The sequence below is a fragment of the Pseudophryne corroboree genome, chromosome 8, assembly GCF_028390025.1.
Source record: "Pseudophryne corroboree isolate aPseCor3 chromosome 8, aPseCor3.hap2, whole genome shotgun sequence".
Lineage (NCBI taxonomy): Eukaryota > Metazoa > Chordata > Amphibia > Anura > Myobatrachidae > Pseudophryne > Pseudophryne corroboree.
Genome location: NC_086451.1, coordinates 44,121,295 through 44,143,076, shown reverse-complemented (window position 1 = coordinate 44,143,076; position 21,782 = coordinate 44,121,295). Strand labels below are relative to the sequence as shown.

The window sequence follows — 21,782 nt, the reverse complement described above, 5'->3', positions numbered from 1 at the left end:
ATACTGTACACAAACTGAAACAAAGCCCCGATAAATCTGTATGTTTAAACGTGTTTAAAAATTAGATTTTGCAATCCTGATCACTTTTTACTCGGGATCTACAATAGAGGATACCAGGGCCGTCACTAGGTGTGTGCTAATGGTGCCTTGCCCACAGCGCAAATGCACTGTGGGCCCGCCACTTTAGCACTGCCTGTGGTGTGCGCTCTGCTCCTCAGCTGCTGCGCGCACCCACACACTAAACCAGGCAGCTCTGTTAGGAGGAGGAGGCAGCCGCATCCTGACCAGCAGCAGCAGACCAGCGCTTGGTGCTAAGGTAAGGCTTTAAATGAAATAAATAGAAAATGAAGGAGGCAGAGGGAGGGAGTTTGGGGGCTGTTGCGTAATTACCATAGGTGCAGGGGATGCGGCAGAGAAGCCGGTGGGGCCCCGCCGCTCCCCGCAACCCGGCAGACCACTGCATCTGATTAATTCTTGTTTTTTATATTCCACCGCCGCCCCCACCCCCCGCAGGTGACCCGCACTTCCGGCCGAGCATATGTGATAACAGCCGCAGCTGTAGCCCAGCAAGCTGCTTCTCTCACCTTACTCACGGAGGGGGAGCTCTCTTCCTATCTGCTGGCAGCCGCGTGTTTCATGCCCAGCTAGGGTGCTGCGCCTTCTTGCTGAACTCTTGTGCAGTGACAGTGTGCTTGGGGTCGGATGTATGAGTTGTGCAGTGACAGTGGGCTTGGGGTGGGGTGTATGAGTTGTGCAGTCACAGTGGGTTTGGGAGGTGTATGAGTTGTGCAGTGACAGTGGGCTTGGGGGGGTGTATGAGTTGTGCAGTGACTGGGCATGGGGGGGGTGTATGAGTTGTGCAGTGACTGTGAGCATGGGGGGGGGTGTATGAGTTGTGCAGTCACAGTGGGTTTGGGGGGTGTATGAGTTGTGCAGTGACTGTGAGCATGGGGGGGTGTATGAGTTGTGCAGTGACTGTGAGCATGGGGGGGTGTATGAGTTGTGCAGTCACAGTGGGTTTGGGGGGTGTATGAGTTGTGCAGTGACTGTGGGCATGGGGGGGTGTATGAGTTGTGCAGTGACTGGGCATGGGGGGGTGTATGAGTTGTGCAGTGACTGTGAGCATGGGGGGGTGTATGAGTTGTGCAGTGACTGGGCATGGGGGGTGTATGAGTTGTGCAGTGACTGGGCATGGGGGGGTGTATGAGTTGTGCAGTGACTGGGCATGGGGGGGTGTATGAGTTGTGCAGTGACTGTGAGCATGGGGGGGTGTATGAGTTGTGCAGTGACTGTGGGCATGGGGGGGTGTATGAGTTGTGCAGTGACTGTGGGCATGGGGGGGTGTATGAGTTGTGCAGTGACTGTGAGCATGGGGGGGTGTATGAGTTGTGCAGTGACTGTGGGCATGGGGGGGTGTATGAGTTGTGCAGTGACTGGGCATGGGAGGGGGTATAAGTTGTGCAGTGACTGTGGGCATGGGGGGTGTATGAGTTGTGCAGTGACTGTGGGCATGGGGGGTGTATGAGTTGTGCAGTGACTGTAGGCAGGGGGGTAATTGGTGATGGCGCCGCTGCAGCAGTCCCTCTCCTTCCACATAGGCTGGCCGCCGCTCCTGTGAATGCTGAGATGCGCTTTCCTCATCCCAGCATTCACAGCGGCGGCCAGCCAACGTGTAAGGAGAGGGACAGCTGCAGCAGCACCACCGGCAATTACAGTGCGCTGCTGCAGCTCCAGAGTACCCCTACCTCCTCTTCCTTTTCCTCTGCCCCCGGAGCTGCCAGCACCGAGGAGCCTGACTGCCTGAGCCAGCGGAGAGATGGAAAGTATCATCTATTCTGTCTGTCTGTCTGTCTGTCTGTCTACCTAATGTGTAAAAAGGGGACGCTGCCTGCCGTAATGTGTAAAAAGGGGACGCTGTCTGCCGTAATGTATAAAAAGGGGGAAGCTGTCTGCCGTAATTTGTAAAAAGGGGACGCTGTCTGCCGTAATGTGTAAAAAGGGGACGCTGTCTGGCGTAATGTGTAAAAAGGGGACGCTGTCTGGCGTAATGTGTAACAAGGGGAACTGTCTGCCGTAATGTGTAAAAAGGGGACTCTGCCGTAATGTGTAAAAGGGGCTCTACCTGGTGTAGTGGCGCTACTGTGCGACGTAATTTGAATAATGGAGACTACTATAATATGTAATATGAATTGGTATTATTTTGTGGCCACACCCCTTCCCATGAAGCCACGCCCCTATATATTTTTGTGCGCGGCGTCGGCGCGCACTGTCCCTATTTTACATAGGGCATCGGCGCCCCCCCCTTTCTATCTTGCACACAGCGCTAAAATGTCTAGTTACGGCACTGGAGGATACCATACGTCAGCGATTTATTATGACCGCCATCTCCAGCACAGAGGATTGCCACAATTTATCTCAGATGTCTGCGGCCCTTAAGTCTTTGTCTTCTTGTTTTGCATATTTGTTTATGTACTTTGTTAGGCTCTGCGGCACCACATAAATAAAGGATAATATTAATAATTATAATAATAATAATAATAATAATAATAATAATAATAAAATATATGTGGAGGAAACATAAACCATACATGCTAGCAGAACTAAAAATAGAGATTATTTATTTATAAATGTCTCTGATCATCAAAGAGAGTCAACCTAATGAGATGATCAATTATAGCATAATCTCCATGCCTCCATGTATATGTAAGTAACCCCATGACATATAGGACAAAAATAACATATATTTTACTATGCCTACTTTGTAATAAGGTTAGTATGTTATTTTTGCACTATATACTGTACATGTTTTATGTTGTTTTCATTTCAGGCACCATAAATTATTCTATACATTGAGCATCTCTTTCGTTTGTAATCTCTTTGATCTATATTTAGCTTGCGCTTCCTTTTTTCTTCCGAGCATTAATATACATACAGTTTTACTTTTTAATTTGTTGTTATTAAATCACCTCACTTATGCATCTTAATGCAGGCCACTAATTAGCAATCCTCATGGGATTATTTTTTGCTCCGATCCATCTAAGAGCAAATAACATGTTATCCGATGATATAAACTCCAATACTAATAGCAATAATATAAACCAGTTATTTAACATTAAAAGAAACTAGATTATTAAACTGGGTGTTTATCCTTACTTGCCTTTGATCTAGACAATGCAGCAGGGCAGTAAAAAGGAAGGATAATGAAATCACTTAATTAATAAAGAAATTGTTCATACTAAACTGAAGTTGGTGCCGCAGAGAAATACAAATAAAGCGATTTTGGTAGTTATAATTATATTAAAATAATACTTTTTCTTTTGGATGAAACTGCACCCGAGCGGAGTGACACGTTACATATTTGCATAGGGAACCGTGATTGGCTGGCAATGCTGTAAGTCAATACTTACTGCTAAATAATTAATTGTAAATAAAATTTATATTCAGGTGTATAAAACATAATGATGAAAACAGAAAAAACAGCGCTAAAAAACTATTTTAACTGATTGACTGATATGTCGCAAAGTGATCTAAAACAATTTTAATATATGAACTTACTTCAATTGTTACAACAAAGTTGTCTCAAATAAAATCAATGTGTATAAGACACAAGTCTAATGGTGGTATACCAATGTAATAGAAGAAAAACATCAATAAATGCAAAGCAGAAATTGCAATACTTGCTTACACCCCCTTTAAATGGTCATGATGTGCGGGCTCACAGTTATAGTCCTTTGATAAAGCTGTCTAAAGACAGCGAAACGCGTCAGGATTTGCATTCACCCTTGGTCAGTGGGCCACTGAAAGGACTCTCATTTGGACACGGGATTACCACAGTGGATTTCTCATTGTGCACGGCCCAAGCATCGAAGGTTAAGGGACCCCAACAAATGCGCCTCCTTTTTGCCATCCAATAGGATTGACGCTAAGTGGACTTTTCCCTTCATAAATACCTCAGGACCGGTAACTATATCCACCTTTGGACAATCACTTATGATCCCAGTCAAGTAATGCTATCTTACGGACCTTTACTATATACAGGACTATAACTGTGAGCCCGCACATCATGACCATTTAAAGGGGGTGTAAGCAAGTATTGCAATTTCTGCTTTGCATTTATTGATGTTTTTCTTCTATTACATTGGTATACCACCATTAGACTTATGTCTTATACACATTGATTTTATTTGAGACAACTTTGTTGTAACAATTGAAGTAAGTTCATATATTAAAATTGTTTTAGATTACTTTGCGACATATCAGTCAATCAGTTCAAATTGGTTTTTAGCGCTGTTTTTTCTGATTTCTTCATGTTTGTTTGAGGAGTGTGACTATCTCCTATACAGCTGCTGTGAGAATCAGCCCTGGTAGCACCCGTTTAGGTTTCTCTTAATTGATTTACCTTTTTCCCCTGCAGTATAAAACATAATGATCTCCTGATTACCCAGTGTTGCTGTTCCTAATGAGTCTTTTTAACACTCCACGATCATATACCCTTTAAAAGAACTTGAGAAAAGGAGCGCAATCAATTCAAACACATATATGCTTTTTAATTTAAGACATAAAAATTCTAGACATACAATATAGTCAAAACATACAGTATATGAGAAGGCAACCCTCCCCCGTGCTCTTACCGCTGTAGGTCTCCGGCACTTGATGTGGGCTGGGTAGGCACACAACGGGAGATGGTGGGGGGGGGGTGAGAATGAATGTGCTGTTAGATGGATGCACTCCGGCTCCACAGAAAACGTCAAGTTGAGTCAAGTGTATGATGACGGAATCGGCCAAAATGCAGATTCTGATGCATTTCTCCGCTGTGCCCAGTAGCGGTTTCCTCAAAGGGATGACACTGTCATCCCTTTGAGAAAACCGCTGATGAGCACTAGTATTACTAGTAAGCCTTTCACAGCTCTCCAGTAGGGACCTCCATGGAAGTGCGCTGAATGTAATGAGTTTTGTCATAGTGTGGCAGGGACAGCATGATTCCACATAAGATTAATGTGGAGCAGCAGGCTTTTGCAGGATTGGAACAGAAGCAGCAGATCTGATAGAATCCAGTCCAGGTTTTAGCTCAGTCTCTTGTAAGCCACAACTGGGCTAATCACTTCACCTTGTCTGCTGTCTTTAAAAATGTGTTTCTCTAACGTCCTAGTGGATGCTGGGACTCCGTCAGGACCATGGGGAACAGCGGGCTCCGCAGGAGACAGGGCACATCTAAAAAAGCTTTTAGGTCACATGGTGCGTACTGGCTCCTCCCCCTATGACCCTCCTCCAAGCCTCAGTTAGGTTTTTGTGCCCGTCCGAGAGGGTGCAATCTAGGTGGCTCTCCTAAAGAGCTGTTTAGAAAAGTTTTTTTTTAGGTTTCAATCTCAGTGATTCCTGCTGGCAACAGGATCACTGCATCGAGGGACTTAGGGGAGAGATTTCCAACTCACCTGCGTGCAGGATGGATTGGAGTCTTAGGCTACTGGACACTTAGCTCCAGAGGGAGTCGGAACACAGGTCAGCCTGGGGTTCGTCCCGGAGCCGCGCCGCCGATCCCCCTTACAGACGCTGAAGAGACGGCAGAACGGAGGTCCGGAAAGCAGGCGGCAGAAGACTCCTCAGTCTTCTTGAAGGTAGCGCACAGCACGGCAGCTGTGCGCCATTGTTGTCACACGGCTCACTGACTCAGTCACGGAGGGTGCATGGCGCTGCTGGGGGCGCCCTGGGCAGCAATATAATTACCTTTAGTGGCAAAATAAATACATCACATATAGCCATTAAGGCTATATGTATGTATTTTAACCCAGGCCAGTTTCTTAAAAACCGGGGAAAAGCCCGCCGAAAAAGGGGCGGAGCTTATTCTCCTCAGCACTCAGCGCCATTTTCCTGCTCAGCACCGCTGGTGAGGAAGGCTCCCAGGTCTCTCCCCTGCACTGCACTACAGAAACAGGGTAACAAAGAGAAGGGGGGCATAAATTGGCGATATTTATATATTAAGAGCGCATATATAGTAAACAACACCTTCTAGGGTTGTTTATATACATTTATAGCGCTTTTGGTGTGTGCTGGCAAACTCTCCCTCTGTCTCCCCAAAGGGCTAGGGGGTCCTGTCTTCGATTAGAGCATTCCCTGTGTGGCTGCTGTGTGTCGGTACGTGTGTGTCGACATGTATGAGGACGATGTTGGTGTGGAGGCAGAGCAATTGCCGATGATGGTAATGTCACCCCCTAGGGAGTCGACACCGGAATGGATGGCTTTAGTTATGGAATTACGTGATAATGTCAGCACATTACAAAAGTCAGTTGACGAAATAAGACGCCCGGCTAACCAGTTAGTACCGGTTCAGGCGTCTCAGACACCGTCAGGGGCTGTAAAACGTCCTTTACCTCAGTCAGTCGACACGGGTACCGACACAGATGAATCTAGTGTCGACGGTGAAGAAACAAACGTATTTTCCAATAGGGCCACACGTTATATGATCACGGCAATGAAGGAGGCTTTGCAGATCTCTGATACTGCTGGTACCTCAAAAAGGGGTATTATGTGGGGGGTGAAAAAACTACCTGTATTTTTTCCAGAATCAGAGGAATTGAATGACGTGTGTGATGAAGCGTGGGTTAACCCCGATAGAAAACTGCTAATTTCCAAGAAGTTATTGGCATTATACCCTTTCCCACCAGAGGTTAGGGCGCGCTGGGAAACACCCCCTAGGGTGGATAAGGCGCTCACACGTTTATCAAAGCAAGTGGCGTTGCCGTCTCCTGATACGGCCGCCCTCAAGGATCCAGCAGATAGGAGGCTGGAAACTACACTGAAGAGTATATACACACATACTGGTGTTATACTGCGACCGGCAATAGCCTCAGCCTGGATGTGCAGTGCTGGGGTAGTGTGGTTGGATTCTCTGACTGAAAATATTGGTACCCTGGATAGGGACAGTATTTTATTGACTCTAGAGCAATTAAAGGATGCTTTCCTTTATATGCGAGATGCTCAGAGGGATGTTTGTACTCTAGCATCAAGAGTAAGCGCGATGTCCATATCTGCCAGAAGAAGTTTATGGACGCGACAGTGGTCAGGTGATGCGGATTCCAAGAGGCATATGGAAGTATTGCCATATAAAGGAGAGGAATTGTTTGGGGTCGGTCTTTCGGACCTGGTGGCCACGGCAACTGCCGGCAAATCCACTTTTTTACCTCAGACCCCCTCCCAACAGAAAAAGACACCGTCTTTTCAGCCGCAGTCCTTTCGCTCCTATAAAAAGCGACCAAAAGGACAGTCTTATCTGCCGCGAGGCAGAGGAAAGGGTAAGAAAGGGCAGCAAGCAGCCCCTGCCCAGGAACAGAAGCCCGCCCCGGCTTCTACAAAGCCATCAGCATGACGCTGGGGCTTTACAAGCGGACTCAGGAACGGTGGGGGGTCGACTCAAGATTTTCAGCAATCAATGGGTTCACTCACAAGTGGACCCGTGGGTCCTGCAGATAGTATCTCAGGGTTACATGCTGGAGTTCGAAAGGTCTCCCCCTCGCCGGTTCCTAAAGTCTGCTTTACCAACGTCTCCCTCAGAAAGGACGTCGGTTTTGGAAGCCATTCACAAGCTGTATTCTCAGCAGGTGATAGTCAAGGTACCCCTCCTACAACAGGGAAAGGGGTATTATTCCACACTATTTGTGGTACCGAAACCGGACGGTTCGGTAAGGCCTATTCTAAATCTGAAATCCTTGAACCTGTACATAAAGAAATTCAAGTTCAAGATGGAGTCACTCAGAGCAGTGATAGCGAATCTGGAAGAAGGAGACTTCATGGTGTCCTTGGACATAAAAGATGCTTATCTACATGTCCCGATTTACCCCTCACACCAAGGGTATCTCAGGTTCGTGATACAAGACTGTCATTATCAGTTTCAAACGCTGCCGTTTGGGTTGTCCACGGCCCCTCGGGTCTTTACCAAGGTAATGACCGAAATGATGGTTCTTCTACGAAGAAAAGGCGTATTAATTATCCCTTACTTGGACGATCTCCTGATAAGGGCAAAGTCCAGAGAACAGCTGGAAGTCGGTGTAGCGCTAACACAAGTAGTGCTTCAGCAACACGGGTGGATTCTAAATCTTCCAAAATCTCAATTGACCCCGACAACACATCTGCTGTTCCTGGGCATGATTCTGGACACGGTTCAGAAAAAGGTATTTCTCCCGGAAGAGAAAGCAAGGGAGTTATCCGAACTTGTCAAGAACCTCCTAAAACCAGGAACTGTGTCAGTACATCAATGCACAAGAGTCCTGGGAAAGATGGTGGCTTCGTACGAAGCGATTCCATTCGGCAGATTCCATGCACGAACATTTCAGTGGGATCTGCTGGACAAATGGTCCGGATCGCATCTGCACATGCATCAGCGGATAACACTGTCACCGAGAACAAGGTTGTCTCTCCTGTGGTGGTTGCAGACTGCCCATCTGTTAGTGGGCCGCAGATTCGGCATACAGGACTGGGTCCTGGTGACTACGGATGCCAGCCTACGAGGTTGGGGAGCAGTCACAAAGGGAAGAAACTTCCAGGGCGTGTGGTCAAACCTGGAGACGTCTCTTCACATAAATATACTGGAGCTAAGAGCGATCTACAATGCTCTAAGCCTGGCAAAATCGCTGCTTCAGGGTCAGCCGGTGTTGATCCAGTCCGACAACATCACGGCAGTCGCCCACGTAAACCGACAAGGCGGCACGAGAAGCAGGAGTGCAATGGCAGAAGCTGCAAGGATTCTGCGCTGGGCGGAGAATCATGTCGTAGCACTGTCAGCAGTGTTCATCCCGGGAGTGGACAACTGGGAAGCAGATTTCCTCAGCAGACACGACCTTCACCCGGGAGAGTGGGGACTTCATCCAGAAGTTTTCCACATGATTGTGAACCGTTGGGAAAAACCAAAGGTGGACATGATGGCGTCTCGCCTCAACAAAAAATTGGACAGGTATTGCGCCAGGTCAAGAGACCCTCAGGCAATAGCTGTGGACGCTCTGGTAACACCGTGGGTGTACCAGTCAGTGTATGTGTTCCCTCCTCTGCCTCTCATACCAAAGGTACTGAGAATTATACGGAAAAGAGGAGTAAGAACAATACTGGTAGCTCCGGACTGGCCAAGAAGAACTTGGTATCCGGAACTTCAAGAGATGCTCACGGAGGATCCGTGGCCTCTACCTCTAAGAAGGGATCTGCTTCAGCAGGGACCTTGTATGTTCCAAGACTTACCGCGGCTGCGTTTGACGGCATGGCGGTTGAACGCCGGATTCTAAAAGAGAAGGGCATTCCTGAGGAAGTAATTCCTACTTTAATTAAAGCCAGGAAAGAAGTGACCGCACAACATTATCACCGCATTTGGAGAAAATATGTTGCGTGGTGTGAGGCCAAGAAGGCTCCAACGGAAGAATTTCAATTGGGTCGATTCTTACATTTCCTGCAAGCAGGATTGTCTATGGGCCTCAAATTGGGGTCCATTAAAGTTCAAATTTCGGCCTTATCAATTTTCTTCCAGAAGGAATTGGCGTCAGTGCCTGAAGTACAAACTTTTGTCAAAGGTGTACTACATATACAACCCCCAATAGTGCCTCCAGTGGCACCGTGGGATTTGAACGTGGTTCTAAATTTTCTCAAATCTCATTGGTTTGAGCCTTTAAAATCGGTAGATTTAAAATCCCTTACATGGAAGGTAACCATGCTGTTGGCCCTGGCTTCAGCCAGGAGAGTTTCGGAGTTGGCAGCTTTGTCATACAAAAGCCCATATCTGATATTCCATTCGGACAGGGCAGAATTGAGGACACGTCCTCAATTTCTCCCTAAGGTGGTTTCGGCATTTCACTTGAACCAGCCTATTGTGGTGCCTGCGGCTACTAGCGACTTGGAGGACTCCAAGTTACTGGACGTTGTCAGAGCATTAAAAATATATATTTCAAGGACAGCTGGAGTCAGAAAATCTGACTCGTTGTTTACATTGTATGCACCCAACAAGTTGGGTGCTCCTGCGTCTAAACAGACGATTGCACGTTGGATATGTAGTACAATCCAACTTGCACATTCTGTGGCAGGCCTGCCACAGCCTAAATCTGTAAAGGCCCATTCCACAAGGAAAGTGGGCTCATCCTGGGCGGCTGCCCGAGGAGTCTCGGCATTACAACTTTGCCGAGCAGCTACGTGGTCAGGGGAGAACACGTTTGTAAAATTTTACAAATTTGATACTCTGGCTAAAGAGGACCTGGAGTTCTCTCATTCGGTGCTGCAGAGTCATCCGCACTCTCCCGCCCGTTTGGGAGCTTTGGTATAATCCCCATGGTCCTGACGGAGTCCCAGCATCCACTAGGACGTTAGAGAAAATAAGAATTTACTTACCGATAATTCTATTTCTCATAGTCCGTAGTGGATGCTGGGCGCCCATCCCAAGTGCGGATTGTCTGCAATGCTTGTACATAGTTATTGTTACAAAAATCGGGTTATTACTGTTGTTGTGAGCCATCTGTTCAGAGGCTACTTCGTTTGTGTTATCATACTGTTAACTGGGTTCAGATCACAAGTTGTACGGTGTGATTGGTGTGGCTGGTATGAGTCTTACCCGGGATTCAAGATCCTTCCTTATTGTGTACGCTCGTCCGGGCACAGTACCTAACTGAGGCTTGGAGGAGGGTCATAGGGGGAGGAGCCAGTACGCACCATGTGACCTAAAAGCTTTTTTAGATGTGCCCTGTCTCCTGCGGAGCCCGCTGTTCCCCATGGTCCTGACGGAGTCCCAGCATCCACTACGGACTATGAGAAATAGAATTATCGGTAAGTAAATTCTTATTTTTGTTCAGTAGGTCATTGCTCCTGATGCCAGTAAGTGACCAGGTGATAGATGGGAGTCTGGGGTAAAGTTAAGAGCCATTTGGAATATGCACTGTTTGTGATCACCAGAACTTGGAAGGTTATACTGCTGTTTTAAGAACTGCCTGTAATCCTGACATGCAAAATCTGCATGTAAAGCTGTATCCTGCCTGAGGTGGAAATCTGTGTTGGATTATACTCCGTGTATGTGATTCCTGTCACAATATTTGGAACAAACAAAGGTCTGTCCTAAAAATAAGGTGACATGGTTCTCTCTGTCTCTCCCTAGAGATCCGCAGCCAGCTAATTGAGCAAGTAAAATGCATAGATGCCCAGGTGGATTTCCGCCAGCAGTTGCTGCAGGATATGAGCGAGTTCCTACGCAGGAAGGCAGAGATTAACCTGGAATACTCCCGCAGCCTGGAGAAACTGTGCGACCGCTTCTCTTCCAAAATCCGCAACTCAAAGGAACACCACGGCTTCAGGTGACTGCCATTCCAACGCGTTTCGTTTCCTGTGTCTGTGTATTTTTCTCTGACTTCCTATTGGTCTAAGCTATATAACCTGTATATTGTTAGCATTCATGGAACTACTGAACCAAGCATGCCCTGTCATTTTTTTACAGTTATAATTCAATAGCATCTGCCTGGCGAATGCCGGTTCTACCGCTATGTATTCCTTGATTCTATCACATTTAATCCCCTCGCCTTGTCAGCTATCTCACTAAGGGGGACATTTACTAAGCAGTGATAAGAGCGGAGAAGTGAGCCAGTGGAGATGTTGCCCCATCAACCAATCAGCAGCTCTGTATAATTTTATAGTATGCAAATTATAGATGTTACATCAGTGCTGATTGGTTGCCATGGGCACTTCTCCACTGGCTCACTTCTCTGCTCTTATCATTGCTTAGTAAATGTCCCCCTAATCCTCTGTACATCGTGTTATCCTTGTGTAGGAAAGAACAGCACCTCCTGTCACCTGTGAACTGCTGGTACATGATCCTAAACCACACGCGGCAAGAAAGCAAAGATCACGCAGCACTCAATGATGTGTACACCTCACACCTCATCCCGCGCTTCACACATATTGGAGATGACATCACCCGCCTCACAAAGAAGGTAAGACTAGGGCTCGCCTCTACACAAACAGCAATAATACTGTTCCAGTCAGTGCCTAAAGGGCAGCTGTAGACTATACCCATATTGTGGGTTGAATCCATATCAAAAACCCAAAGGCTAAAACAAATACAGTATTAAGGGTACTATGGGGTATATTCAATTCGGGTCGGATCCATTCCGACATGCATTTGTCGGAATGGATCCGACAACCCCTATTCAATCTCATCTCAATTCGACTTTTAAAAAGTCGAATTGAGATGAGGGACCCAGAGGAGGAGAGGGGGGGGGGGGCACGGAGAGACCAGCGGGGACAGCCGCCGGCATCGGAGGAGAGCAGCGCTACAGGAGGATGTCACACAGCCGCCCGACCTCACGGCAGTGTCCACCCGGCTCCAGCAAGCGTGACCTCACTTGCTGGAGCCGAGTGGACGCTGCCGTGAGCGGCGCGGCTGTGAGACATCCTGCTGTAGTGCTGTGCTGTAGCGCTTCTCTCCCCTGTATGCCCGCGGCTGTCCCCCGTCTCCCTGGACTGAGATGGTCGAAAAGGGGGCCAAATCCTGTCGGTTTTGGCCCCGTTTTCGACACAAGCACGTGGATCGGCAGCTATTGCGCCGATCCACGTGCTTTTGGACAAGTCGAATTCCTCGACTTGTCGAATATATTGAATAGGTTGGAACCCCTTTCGACCTAAAAAAAAAGTAGAAAACTGCCGTCTTTTCGACAGACTGCAGCTTTCGATGTCAATTGAATATACCCCTATATTGGAAACTACTGAGGAGGAAAGGGATCTAGGAGTCACTATTTCAGGTGACTTAGAGGCAGGTAAGCAATGTAACAAAGCAATGAGGAAGGCTAGTCAGATGCTTGGCTGCATTGGGAGAGGAATCAGCAGCAGAAAGAAAGAAGTAATAATGCCACTGTATAGGTCATTGGTACGGCCTCATCTAGAATACTGTGTTCAATTCTGGAGGCCAGATCTTCAAAAGCAGTGGTTCTCAACCTCGGTCCTCAAGTACCCCGAACAGTTCATGTTTTCCGGGTCTCCTCACAGGATTGCAAGTGCGATAATTTGCTCCACCTGTTTTAAAATGTGTCAGTGAGTAATGAATACACCTGGAAAACATGAACTGTTGGGGCTACTTGAGGACTGAGGTCCAAGTACCCCCTAAAGTACCCCCAAGTACCCCCAACAACCACTGTCCAAAAGGATATTAATACATTAGAAACTGTACAAAGAAGGGCAACTAAAATGGTGCATGGCCTACACCACAAAACATACCCAGAAAGACTAAAAAATCTCTATGTGTAGTTTGGAGCAGAGAAGGGAAAGGGGGGACATGATAGAAACTTTAAAATATATCAAGGGTTTTACCACGGTACAGGATTCTTCAAAGGAAGAGACGTATCAGAACACGAGGACATGCACTGAGACTGGAGGGGGGGAGGTTCAGGGGACATTTAAGGAAACATTACTTCACAGAAAGGGTAGTGGGTAAGTGGAATAGCCTCCCATCAGAGAAGGTAGAGGCTAATACAGCAGAGCAATGTAAACATGCTTGGGATAGGCATATGAATATCCTTACAAAGAACTACGGTTCAAAAAGGGTTGAGATTACCTAAAGCAGGCATTCCCAACCACGGTCCTCAAGGCACACCAACAGTGCAGGTTTTAGTGATATCCAGGCTTCAGCACAGATGGTTAAATCAAAATAACTTAGGTACTAATTAAGTCACCTGTGTTCAAGCCTGGATATCACTAAAACCTGCACTGTTGGTGTGCCCCGAGGACCGCGGTTGGGAATGCCTGACCTAAAGGATAAAAAAGGGGCAGACTAGATGGGCCAAGTGGTTCTTATCTGCCGTCACATTCTATGTCTCTATGTTTCCATGGTACCAGGTGCGTAGCCAGAACTTTGTTGCCCCATAGCAACATTTTGAAGGGGGCCCGTCACAATGCTTCTAGAGAGACACTTCTATGCAGCAGTAGTTCATTTTATGCCCTATAATAGTGCCTTAGTTCATTTTCTGACCCATAGTAGAGCCGTATTTAATGTTATGCCCCATAGTAGTGCCCTAGTTTCTTTTATGAATTGTAGTAGTGTTTAAGTTCACTCTGTCACATTTCAGCGCTTCCAGTACACATTATACCGCACAGTATCCCCAATTCACATTATGATATATAGTACTCCCTGTTCATATTGTGCCTCATTACAGTGCCCTGGTTCATACTATATAACATTAAAATGCCCTCCAGTTCATATATACCACACTACAATAAGCAGGTCCAGAGGCCCCAAGGAAAAGTTTGAAAGTACCACCCATTGGTGAAAAATTTATATAACAACTGTAACTTTGACAGGGAAGGTGGCCCCTCTCAGCTCTGGGCCCCATAGCAGCTGCACTTCCTGCACCTATGGTAGCTACACCCTGTATATAACACATGTAACTGTGACAGGGAAGGTGGGCCCCTCTCAGCTCTGGGCCCCGTAGCAGCTGCACTCCCTGCACCTATGGTAGCTACACCCTGTATATAACACATGTAACTGTGACAGGGACGGTGGGCCCTCACAGCCTGGGCCCCATAGCAGCTGCACTCCCTGCACCTATGGTAGCTACACCCTGTATATAACACATGTAACTTTGACAGGGACGGTGGCCCCTCTCAGCTTTGGGCCCCATAGCAGCTGCACTCCCTGCACCTATGGTAGCTACGCCCCTGTATATAACACATGTAACTGTGACAGGGAAGGTGGCCCCTCTCAGCTCTGGGCCCCATAGTAGCTGCACTCCTTGCACCTATGGTAGCTACACCCTGTATATAACACATGTAACTGTGACAGGGACGGTGGGCCCCTCTCAGCTCTGGGCCCCATAGCAGCTGCACTCCCTGCACCTCTGGTAGCTACACCCTGTATATAACACATGTAACTGTGACAGGGAAGGTGGCCCCTCTCAGCTCTGGGCCCCATAGCAGCTGCACTCCCTGCACCTATGGTAGCTATGCCCTTGTACATAACACATGTAACTGTGACAGGGACGGTGGGCCCCTCTCAGCTCTGGGCCCCATAGCAGCTGCACTCCCTGCACCTATGGTAGCTACGCCCTTGTACTGTTGTTTATCTTTCACTAGCTGGAAAAAAAAAGTGGTGCACACAAATTTGTAAAAATAAGGTGTGTAGACTGTGTGCTCCATTTAAGAATGAGTCATCATAACCCTTTGTTACACACTCTTCTCTGTTCTTTTGTGCTCTCATTGTCTTCCTCTCTCTCTTTCTCTCATTATCTCCCCCTTTTTCATTCTCTTACTTACCGTCTCAGAGGCACATGTGCGTACATCAGGTGTGTCCCAAGTGTAAACTGGACAAAAAACTTCCTAGAGAAATAGCTTTTACATGCATATGCTCAGCCTCGCCTTGTGTCCAGCTGTACCGCACTAGTATATGCGCCAGGTGTACGTCTGCAGCAAGAGGTGCCGCATGGAGAAAGCGCAGAGATGTGGCTGGTTAGCGTTAGCAGTAAATGCACAAGCCGCATAACCCGATTTCTATACAATATAATAATGTCACAGCAGAACATACGGTCTGGGCAGTGTTATTTATTAATAAATGCAAAGTCACGTTCAGCATGTAAAATATGATTATATACAAATTCAATTCAATTAAGTGACATTAAGTTAAATATAAACATGTTATTTCTCGCTTTAAAAATCCTTCTCTGTCACAGTGCAAATGGGAGTCCCAGCCAATCAGCTCCTAGCTGCCATGTTACAGGCTGTGTTTGGAAAATGACTGATTGGCTGGTACTTTATCTCCATTGACTTTATCTCTCTCCAAGGCTTAAGGGGGGTACACACGGAGAGATCAGTGACTAGATTGCTTAGAACTTAAGCATGGATTTCTTTGTGTGTATACCGCACTGCGCGTCGCTATTGCCGGTGCTAGATTGGCCTGCATGCAGGCACAATCTAGCAGGTTGCTCATTTCACCACTGGGCTAGGGGAGAGATGTGTGCTGAGCAGTCTGTGACAGATCGCTCAGCACACATCTCTCCCTGTGTGAACGGGGCTTTAGTACATAGACCCTTCAGGGGCAGCTTTACCATCGAGTCATAATCTTATCACTCGTCACGAATGATAAATGGTGCTCCAGCCAATTAGCTCCTAACCATCATTTCTCTATCGTCCTAGTGGATGCTGGGGTTCCTGAAAGGACCATGGGGAATAGCGGCTCCGCAGGAGACAGGGCACAAAAAAGTAAAGCTTTAGGATCAGGTGGTGTGCACTGGCTCCTCCCCCTATGACCCTCCTCCAAGCCTCAGTTAGATTTTTGTGCCCGGCCGAGAAGGGTGCAATCTAGGTGGCTCTCCTAAAGAGCTGCTTAGAAAAGTTTAGCTTAGGTTTTTTATTTTACAGTGAGTCCTGCTGGCAACAGGATCACTGCAACGAGGGACTTAGGGGAGAAGAAGTGAACTCACCTGCGTGCAGGATGGATTGGCTTCTTGGCTACTGGACATTAGCTCCAGAGGGACGATCACAGGTACAGCCTGGATGGTCACCGGAGCCTCGCCGCCGGCCCCCTTGCAGATGCTGAAACGAGAAGAGGTCCAGAATCGGCGGCAGAAGACTCCTCAGTCTTCTTAAGGTAGCGCACAGCACTGCAGCTGTGCGCCATTTTCCTCTCAGCACACTTCACACGGCAGTCACTGAGGGTGCAGGGCGCTGGGAGGGGGGCGCCCTGGGAGGCAAATGAAAACCTTTTTTGGCTAAAAATACCTCACATATAGCCTCCGGGGGCTATATGGAGATATTTAACCCCTGCCAGAATCCGTTAAGAGCGGGAGACGAGGCCGCCGAAAAAGGGGCGGGGCCTATCTCCTCAGCACACAGCGCCATTTTCCCTCACAGAAAGGCTGGAGGGAAGGCTCCCAGGCTCTCCCCTGCACTGCACTACAGAAACAGGGTTAAAACAGAGAGGGGGGGCACTAATTTGGCGTTAGAAATATATAAAAAAGATGCTATAAGGGAAAACACTTATATAAGGTTGTCCCTATATAATTATAGCGTTTTTGGTGTGTGCTGGCAAACTCTCTCTCTGTCTCTCCAAAGGGCTAGTAGGTCCTGTCCTCTATCAGAGCATTCCCTGTGTGTGTGCTGTGTGTCGGTACGTGTGTGTCGACATGTATGAGGACGATGTTGGTGAGGAGGCGGAGCAATTGCCTGTAATGGTGATGTCACTCTCTAGGGAGTCGACACCGGAATGGATGGCTTATTTAGGGAATTACGTGATAATGTCAACACGCGCCAAGGTCGGTTGACGACATGAGACGGCCGACAAACAATTAGTACCGGTCCAGACGTCTCAAAAACACCGTCAGGGGTTTTAAAACGCCCGTTTACTTTAGTCGGTCGACACAGACACAGACAGGGACACTGAATCCAGTGTCGACGGTGAATAAACAAACTTATTCCTTATTAGGGCCACACGTTAAGGGCAATGAAGGAGGTGTTACATATTTCTGATACTACAAGTACCACAAAAGAGGGTATTATGTGGGATGTGAAAAAACTACCGTAGTTTTTCCTGAATCAGATAAATTAAATGAAGTGTGTGATGATGCGTGGGTTCCCCCCGATAGAAAATATGGGCGGTATACCCTTTCCCGCCAGAAGTTAGGGCGCGTTGGGAAACACCCCTTAGGGTGGATAAGGCGCTCACACGCTTATCAGAACAAGTGGCGGTACCGTCTATAGATAGGGCCGTCCTCAAGGAGCCAGCTGACAGGAGGCTGGAAAAATATCATAAAAAGTATATACACACATACTGGTGTTATACTGCGACCAGCGATCGCCTCAGCCTGGATGTGCAGAGCTGGGGTGGCTTGGTCGGATTCCCTGACTAAAAATATTGATACCCTTGACAGGGACAGTATTTTATTGACTATAGAGCATTTAAAGGATGTATTTCTATATATGCGAGATGCACAGAGGGATATTTGCACTCTGGCATCAAGAGTAAGTGCGATGTCCATATCTGCCAGAAGATGTTTATGGACACGACAGTGGTCAGGTGATGCAGATTCCAAACGGCACAAAGGTGTATTGCCGTATAAAGGAAGAGGAGTTATTTGGGGTCGGTCCATCGGACCTGGTGGCCACGGCAACTGCTGGAAAATCCACCGTTTTTACCCTAAGTCACATCTCTGCAGAAAAAGACACCGTCTTTTCAGCTTCAGTCCTTTCGTCCCTATAAGAGTCATATCTGCCCAGGGATAGAGGAAAGGGAAGAAGACTGCAGCAGGCAGCCCATTCCCAGGAACAGAAGCGTTCCACCGCTTCTGACAAGCTCTCAGCATGACGCTGAGACCGTACAGGACCCCTGGATCCTACAAGTAGTATCCCAGGGGTACAGTTTGGAATGTCGAGACGTTTCCCCTGCGCAGGCTCCTGAAGGCTGCTTTACCAAGGTCTCCCTCCGACAAGGAGGCAGTATGGGAAAAAATTCACGAGCTGTATTCCCAGCAGGTGATAATTAAATTACCCCTCCTACAACAAGAAAAGGGGTATTATTCCACACTATATTGTGGTACTGAAGCCAGAAGGCTAGGTGAGACCTATTCTAAATCTAAAAAAATTTGAACACTTACAAAGGTTCAAATCAAGATGGAGTCACTCAGAGCAGTGATAACGAACCGGGAAGAAGGGGACTATCTGGTGTCCCGAGACATCAGGGATGCTTACCTCCATGTCCCAAATTTGCCCTTATCACTAAGGGTACCTCAGGTTCGTGGTACAGAACTGTCACTATCAGTTTCAGACGCTGCCGTTTGGATTGTCTACGGCACCCCGGGTCTTTACCAAGGTAATGGCCGAAATGATGGTTCTTCTTCGAAGAAAAGGCGTCTTAATTATCCCTTACTTGGACGATCTCCTGATAAGGGCAAAGTCCAGGGAACAGTTGGAGGTCGGAGTAGCACTATCTCGGATACTGTTACAACAGCAGGGGTGGATTCTAAAGATTCCAAAATCGCAGCTGATCCCGACAACAAGTCTCCTGTGCTTAGGGATGATTCTGGACACAGTCCAGAAAAAGGTGTTTCTCCCGGAAGAGAAAGCCAGGGAGTTATCCGAGCTAGTCAGGAACCTCCTAAAATCAGTGCATCATTGCACAAGGGCCATGGTAAAAAAATGGTGACTTCCTTCGAAGCAATTCCAGTCGGCAGATTTCATGCAAGAACTTTTCAGTGGGATCTGCTGGACAAATGGTCCGGATCGCATCTTCAGATGCATCAGCGGATAACCCTATATCCAAGGACAAGGGTGTCTCTCCTGTGGTGGTTACAGAGTGCTCATCTTCTAGAGGGCCGCAGATTCGGCATTCAGTTTTGGATGTTGGTGACCACGGAGGCCAGCCCGAGAGGCTGGGGAGCAGTCACACAAGGAAAAAATTTCCAGGGAGTGTGATCAAGTCTGGAGATTTTTCTCCACATAAATATAGCTAAGGGTAAATTTATAATGCTCTAAGCTTAGCAAGACCTCTGCTTCAAGGTCAGCCGGTATTGATCCAGTGGGATAAAACATCACGGCAGTCGCCCACGTAAATAGACAGGGCGGCACAAGAAGCAGGAGGGCAGTGGCAAAAACTGCAAGGACTTTTCGCTGGGCGGAAAATCATGTGATAGCACTGTCAGCAGTGTTTCATTCCGGGAATGGAAACTGGGAAGCAGACTTCCTCAGTAGGCACGACCTCCACCCGGCAGAGTGGGAACTTCATGGGGAAGTTTTCCACATAATTGTAAACCGTTGGGAATTACCAAAGGTGGACATGATGGCGTCCCGTCTGAACAAAAAACGGGACAGGTATTGCGCCAGGTTAAGAGACCCTCAGGCAATAGCTGTGGACGTTCTGGTAACACCGTGGGTGTACCAGTCGGTGTATGTGTTCCATCCTCTGCTTTTCATACCTAAGGTACTGAGAATTATAAGACGTAGAGGAGTAAGAACTATACTCATGGCTCCGGATTGGCCAAGAAGGACTTGGTACCCGGAACTTCAAGAGATGCTCACAGAGGACTTATCGCCTCTGCCGCTAAGAAGGGACTTGTTTCAGCAAGTACCAGGTCTGTTCCAAGACTTACCGCAGCTGCGTTTGACGGCATGGCGGTGGAACGCCGGATCCTAAGGGAAAAGGCATTCAGGAAGAGGTCATTCCTACCCTGGTCAAAGCCAGAAAGGAGGTGACCGCACAACATTATCACCACATGTGGCGAAAATATGTTGCGTGGTGTGAGGCCAGGAAGGCCCCACGAAGAAATTTCAACTCGGTCGATTCCTGCATTTCTTGCAAACAGGAGTGTCTATGGGCCTCAAATTGGGGTCCATTAAGGTTCAAATTTCGGCCCTGTCGATTTTTCTTCCAGAAAGAATTGGCTTCAGTTCCTGAAGTCCAGAAGTTTGTCAAGGGGAGTATTGCATATACAACCCCCTTTTGTGCCTCCAGTGGCACTGTGGGATCTCAACGTAGTTCTGGGATTCCTCAAAACACATTGGTTTAAAACCAGTCAAATCTGTGGATTTGAAGCATCTCACATGAAAAGTGAACATGCTCTTGGACCTGGCCTGGACCAGGCGAGTGTCAAATTGGTGGTTTTTTTCTCAAAAAAGCCCATATCTGTTTGTCCATTCGGACAGGGCAGAGCTGCGGACTCGTCCCCAGTTCTCTCCCTAAGGTGGTGTCAGTGTTTCACCTGAACCAGCTTATTGTGGTGTCTTGCGCCTACTAGGGACTTGGAGGACTCCAAGTTGCTAGATGTGGTCAGGGCCCTGAAAATATAGGTTCCAGGACGGCTGGAGTCAGGAAAACTGACTTGCTGTTATCCTGTATGCACCCAACAAACTGGGTGCTCTTGCTTTTAAGCAGACTTTTGCTAGTTGGATGTGTGATACAATTCAGCTTGCACATTCTGTGGCAGGCCTGCCACAGCCAAAATATGTAAATGCCCATTCCACAAGGAAGGTGGGCTCATCTTGGGCGACTGCCCGAGGGGTCTCGGCTTTACAACTTTGCCGAGCGGCTATTTAGTCAGGGGCAAACACGTTTGTAAAATCCTACAAATTTGATACCCTGGCTAAGGAGGACCTGGAGTTCTCTCATTCGGTGCTGCAGAGTCATCCGCACTCCCGCCCGTTTGGGAGCTTTGGTATAATCCCCATGGTCCTTTCAGGAACCCCAGCATCCACTAGGATGATAGAGAAAATAAGAATTTACTTACCGATAATTCTATTTCTCGGAGTCCGTAGTGGATGCTGGGCGCCCATCCCAAGTGCGGATTATCTGCATTACTTGTACATAGTTACAAAAATCGGGTTATTATTGTTGTGAGCCATCTTTTCAGAGGCTCCGCTGTTATCATACTGTTAACTGGGTTCAGATCACAGGTTGTACAGTGTGATTGGTGTGGCTGGTATGAGTCTTACCCGGGATTCATAAATCCTTCCTTATTGTGTACGCTCGTCCGGGCACAGTACCTAACTGAGGCTTGGAGGAGGGTCATAGGGGGAGGAGCCAGTGCACACCACCTGATCCTAAAGCTTTACTTTTTTGTGCCCTGTCTCCTGCGGAGCCGCTATTCCCCATGGTCCTTTCAGGAACCCCAGCATCCACTACGGACTCCGAGAAATAGAATTATCGGTAAGTAAATTCTTATTCTTTCAAACACGTGACCGTTATGAACTAATTGGCTGTAACACTACTTATCATTCGTAACGAGTGATAACAAGAGTATCACTCATTGTTAAATCTCCTCCTTAGTTTGAAAAAATGACAGATTGGCTGGTACTTCATC

At 47.5% G+C, this 21,782-nt stretch overlaps 1 protein-coding gene across 2 annotated transcripts in view; it reads left to right on the top strand.

Moving 5' to 3' along the window:
• Window positions 1-21,782, top strand: part of ARHGAP4 (Rho GTPase activating protein 4) — a 229,147-nt gene that overhangs the window by 123,289 nt on the left and 84,076 nt on the right. For both annotated transcript variants that reach the window (XM_063936299.1, XM_063936300.1), the window contains exons 2-3: window positions 11,114-11,309; window positions 11,780-11,942. In XM_063936299.1, the coding sequence (XP_063792369.1) occupies window positions 11,114-11,309; window positions 11,780-11,942 (359 nt within the window). The remainder of the gene's footprint in view (window positions 1-11,113; window positions 11,310-11,779; window positions 11,943-21,782) is intronic.